Source organism: Alexandromys fortis, unplaced genomic scaffold, assembly GCF_014885135.2.
Source record: "Alexandromys fortis isolate MF-2015 unplaced genomic scaffold, M_Fortis_MF-2015_v1.1 scaffold_18, whole genome shotgun sequence".
Lineage (NCBI taxonomy): Eukaryota > Metazoa > Chordata > Mammalia > Rodentia > Cricetidae > Alexandromys > Alexandromys fortis.
The window spans coordinates 5649728-5654776 of record NW_026067897.1 but is presented as its reverse complement, the minus strand read 5'-3'; the positions used below and the strand labels follow the sequence as shown (position 1 = coordinate 5654776).

The window sequence follows — 5049 nt, the reverse complement described above, 5'->3', positions numbered from 1 at the left end:
GCAGCTAAGTACCCCTGTTCGGTGGGAGATGTTCTTGTACACTAGAGATTTGTCACTCATATTGGCTTAATAAAATGCTGATTGGGAAGTATAGGCAGGGTGACCAGACTAAGAATTCTGGGAAGAGGAAAGGCAGAGTCAGTCACCAGTCAGACACAGAGGAAGCAAGATGAGAATGCCTAAGGAAAGGTACCAAACCACGTAGATAAACACAGACAAGACTTATGGGTTAATTTAAGTTGTAAGAGTTAGTTAATAATAAGCCTGATCTAATAAGCCAAACAGTTTATAACTGTTATAAGCCTCTGTATGTTTAGAACTGAATGACTGCAGGACTTGGTGGGACAGAAAGAAACTGTTTATATCCCTGCAACCCCAGAGTTTGGAGACAGAGAGTGGAGGATCTCAAGAAATTGTCTGGCCAGCCATTCTAGCAGAATCAGTTGGCTCCAGGTTCTCTCTCTCTCTCTCTCTCTCTCTCTCTCTCTCTCTCTCTCACACACACACACACACACACACACACACACGTACATGTGTACATGTTAGCTCTTATCCTTTCTAAACAAGGACCCAAAACACACATTTTAAACCAATAAACTAAAAGTAAACCAGTATCAGTAACATGAAATTATTTTAATATCTTTTTCTCCATGATTGAATATACAAAGATAACGGAAGTAATGTGTTCTTCTGCTGTAAAGATGGATGGAATATATCAAAATCCACTCGCTGGATTTTCTTTAAATAGTCCTCTAGAGTAACCTGGAAAAAAGAGAACGGTGGTTACTAGATAAAATGATCAAGTTTCCCAAACAAACTAGAGAAAAAGGACAGCTAGCTTGGTGGCCACACCCTCAATCCTAGCACTCAGAAAACTGGAGAAGGCAGATCGCCATTAGTGTGACGTCAGCCTGTGCTAATGGTCAAATCAAGGCCAACCTGGGCTAAAGAGTTAAGAGTAGTGAGGGAACTAGGGCAGGAGTGTGAAAACCACCCCAATTTGGGCCACACAGTAAGACCTTGTTTCATAGACAAAGGGAAAGTCCAAGCCTAAAACGACTTTAGTTTCCCAAGGTGATAAGCACATAAGAAAAACATTTCTTTTTCCCAAGACAGGGTCTCTGTATGTAGCCCCAGCCAGCTGAGAACTCATTATAGAGACCAGGCTGGCCTTAAGCTCATAGAGATCCTCCTGTCTCTGCCCTGTGAGTGCTGGGATTAAAGCTGTTGTCTTAGTTAGGATTTTGTGCCGTGAAGACACACAATGACCACAGCTCCGGGAGGCAGGAAAACAACCAAAAGGAGTTCCGTGGGGACAAAAAAAAAATACTAAGCATGAGTCCCAGTCTGCGCTGAGTTCTCCAGCCTCCTCCACTGAAGCACTCACCGTCTGAAGAAAGGCGGGAAAGGCCTCTGCAGGAACACTTCTGTGGAAGGACCTTGCCTTGAAGGAAGAGGAAAACACAGAGGCTGGTTGGAAAGCTTCTGAAACAGTCTGAGGGTGAGCACGAAGCAGCGGCAGTTTAAAGACGTGACCAGGGCCTCTCATGAAAGCAAGGAAACAGCTTGTCTTCGCTGTTGTATAAAAGCCTCTTCCTTCGGGGCTCGGTGGGGATTCCAGGGCCTTACATCTCACACTGACTCTGGCTCCAGACTGGCCTCCTCCTTAGCTTGAGCACAGATGCCCTCCCTCCCAAGCGGGGTTCCTGCCTAGTGTCTGATGAGTTCATGTCTTCTCATCAATGACTTCACCTCGATCAAGTATCAGCTACTCTTCCTGGAATTCGAATACAATAGTCCCTGAGATAAACCCTGGGAATCCAATGAACACTGGGACAAAGATCCCTGAGATAAACCCTGGGAATCCAATGAACACTGGGACAAAGACTGCAAAGGTCAGAATCCATTAGTACACTACAGAAAGGCTCCCCATATAAAAACCCGTAGCATCTTAGATAGGGCTCCTATTGCTGTGAAGAGACACCATGTCGGCCGCAACACTTACAAAGGAAAACATTAAATTAGCGCTGGCTTACAGATCAGAGGTTTGGTCCATACTGTCACGGCGGGACATGGTGCTAGAGAAGGAACTGAGAGCTCTACATCCAGATCTGCAGGCTGCAGCAGGGTCTGCGTCCCACTGGCCAGACTTCCAGGTCGGCTTCCACAGTGACACACCTATTCCAACGAGCTCACACCTCCAAACAGTGTCATTTGCTATGGGTGAAGCCTTAAAACACGTGGTCCACGAGGGCCATGCCTTCTTGTGGATCATTTAAAGATGTAAAGGTGTGTTAGATTTGTTTATACTGCAGATTATGACTTTAACTGTGTAAAGGTGTGTTATATTTGTTTATACTGAAGAATATTTAACTGTGTGAAGGTGTGTTACATTTCTTTATACTGCAGAATATGACTTTAACTGTGTGAAGATGTGTTATATTTGTTTATCCTGGAGAATATTATTTAACTCTGAAGGTGTGTTACATTTGTTTATACTGCAGATTATTACTTTAACTGTGTATATAATTTTAAATGTGCTACATTTGTTTATTTTGCAGAATATTATTTAACCGTGAAGGTATGCTACATTTGTTTATACTGCAGAATATTACTTAAACAGTGTAAAGGTGTGTTATATTTCTTTATCCTGGATATTAAACTCTGAAGGTGTGTTATATTTGTTTATACTGCAGAATTTTTAACTGTAAAGGTGTGATAAATTTGTTTATTCTGCAGATATTACTTTAACTGGGTAAAGGTGTGCTACATTTGTTTATACTGCAGAATATTACTATAACTGTGTGAAGGTGTGTTATACTTGTTTATACTGAAGAATAGTTAACTGTGTGAAGGTGTGTTACATTTGTTTATACAGCAGAATATGACTTTAACTTTGTAAAGGTGTGTTACTTTTGTTTATCCCGGAGAATATTATTTAACTCTGAGAGTGTGTTCTATTCTCTTATACTGCAGAATATTTAACTGTGTGAAGGTGTGTTACATTTGTTTCTTCTGCAGGTATTACTTTAACTGGGTAAAGATGTGTTATATTTAAACTGCAGAATATTACTTTAAATGTGTGACGGTGTGTTCTAGTTGTTTATACTGCAGAATATTATTTAACTGTGAAGGTGTGTTATATTTCTTTGTTCTGGAGAATATTATTTAACTCTGAAGGTGTGTTATATTTGTTTATACTTCAGAATATTTAACTGTGTGAAAGTGTGTTATACTTGTTTATACTGCAAAATATTATTTAACTGTGAAGGTGTGTTATAATTGCTTATACTCCAGAATTTTATTTAACCATGATGGAGTGCTAAATTTGTTTATACTACAGAATATTACTTTAACTGTGAAAAGGTGTGTTGTAGTTGTTTATACTGCAGAATTATACTATAACTGTGTGAAGGTGTGTTATATTTGTTTATACTGAAGAATATTTAAGTATGAGAATGTGTGTTACATTTGTTTATATGCAGAATATTACTTTAACTGTGTATATAACTTTAAATGTGCTACATTTGTTTATACATAGAATATTTAACTGTGTGAAGGTATGTTACATTTGTTTATACTGCAGAATATTACTTAAATGGTGTAAAGGTGTGTTATTTCTTTATCCTGGAGAATATTTAACTGGATATTAATTAACTCTGAAGGTGTGTTCTATTTGTTTATACTGCAGAATATTTAACTGTGTGAAGGTGTGTTACATTTGTACTGCAGAATATTGCTTCAACGGTATATATAACTTTAAATGTGCTACATTTGTTTATTTTGCTGAATATTATTTAACCGTGAAGGTATGCTACATTTGTTTATACTGCAGAATATTACTTTAACTGTGTAAAGGTGTGTTATATTTCTTTATCCTGGAGAATATTATTTAACTGAATATTATTTAACTCTGAAGGTGTGTTCTATTTGTTTATACTGCAGAATATTTAAGTGTGTGAAGGTGTGTTACATTTGTTTATACTGCAGAATATTTCTTGAACTGTGTGAAAGTTTGTTATATTTCTTTATCCTGGAGAATATTATTTTACTCTGAAAGTGTGTTACAGTTGTTTATACTGCAGAATATTTAACTGTGTGAAGGTGTGTTACATTTTTTCTGCCTTTGCTCACTATGTAAAGATGTGTTGCTTTTATTTATGCTGTTTTTTTAAATCATGTAAAGATGTGGTGCATTTGTTTCACTTTGCAGCTTAAGGAACCTGGTTGATCTAATAAAGAGCTGAACGGGCAATAGCTAGGCAGGAGAGGGACAGGCGGTGCTGACAGGCAGAGAGAATAAGTATGAGAAGAAATCCAGGCTCGAGAGAGAAGAAAATGAGGGAGAAAGAGAGATAGACCTGGCCCCAGAAGCCAGGCAGCTGCCAACGAGCCAGACAAGAGAAGCAGGAAAAGGACATCTAGAAAGAAAGGTAAGAAGCCCAGAGGCAAAATGTAGATAAAGAGATACAGGCTAAGTTAAAAGAGTTAGGTAGAGAGGAGCCTAAGCCTGGCCGAGTGTTCATAACTAATTAGAAGTCTCCATGTCATGATTTTGGAGCTAGCTGGTGGCCGAAAAGAAAGCCTGGTACAAGCCTATTCAAACCACCACACACAACACGCCATAGGAACAGCCCTGTGTAGTAGTGACGACTTCCTAAACAACCGGGCAAAGGAGCAACTTACATGCTTTAGGTGCAAGTGTGCCTGGCTGGCAATGTCATATATGACATCCCTCACATTTTTATCATGGTTCCTCCGCAGAAAGTCCTCTTGAGAAACACCATGCTGTGAGGAAAATACAATTTTAGGAATCTATAAGCACACTTAAAATCAATATTGCTTAAGAAAACAGGCAGAGACAGGCAGCATGTATAGGGTAATGCCTAATTATACACTGTGTACAGGTGTGCAATGGTTGGTCGTCCCTAATTATACACTGTGTGTAAGTGTGCAATGGTTGGTCGTCCCTAATTATACACTGTGTGTAGGTGTGCAATGGTTGGTCGTCCCTAATTATACACTGTGTGTAGGTGTGCAATGGTTGGT

General features: G+C 39.1%; 1 protein-coding gene across 1 annotated transcript in view; it reads right to left on the bottom strand.

Annotated features, from left to right (window-relative positions):
- Positions 1-614: 614 nt before the first annotated feature.
- Positions 615-5049, bottom strand: part of Ndufaf6 (NADH:ubiquinone oxidoreductase complex assembly factor 6) — a 22032-nt gene continuing 17597 nt past the window's right edge. Inside the window, exons 7-9 of the mRNA XM_050166182.1 lie at positions 4687-4788; positions 1388-1444; positions 615-762 (exon numbers count right to left, since the gene is read on the bottom strand). Coding sequence (XP_050022139.1) covers positions 634-762; positions 1388-1444; positions 4687-4788 — 288 coding nt within the window. The 3' untranslated portion in view covers positions 615-633. The remainder of the gene's footprint in view (positions 763-1387; positions 1445-4686; positions 4789-5049) is intronic.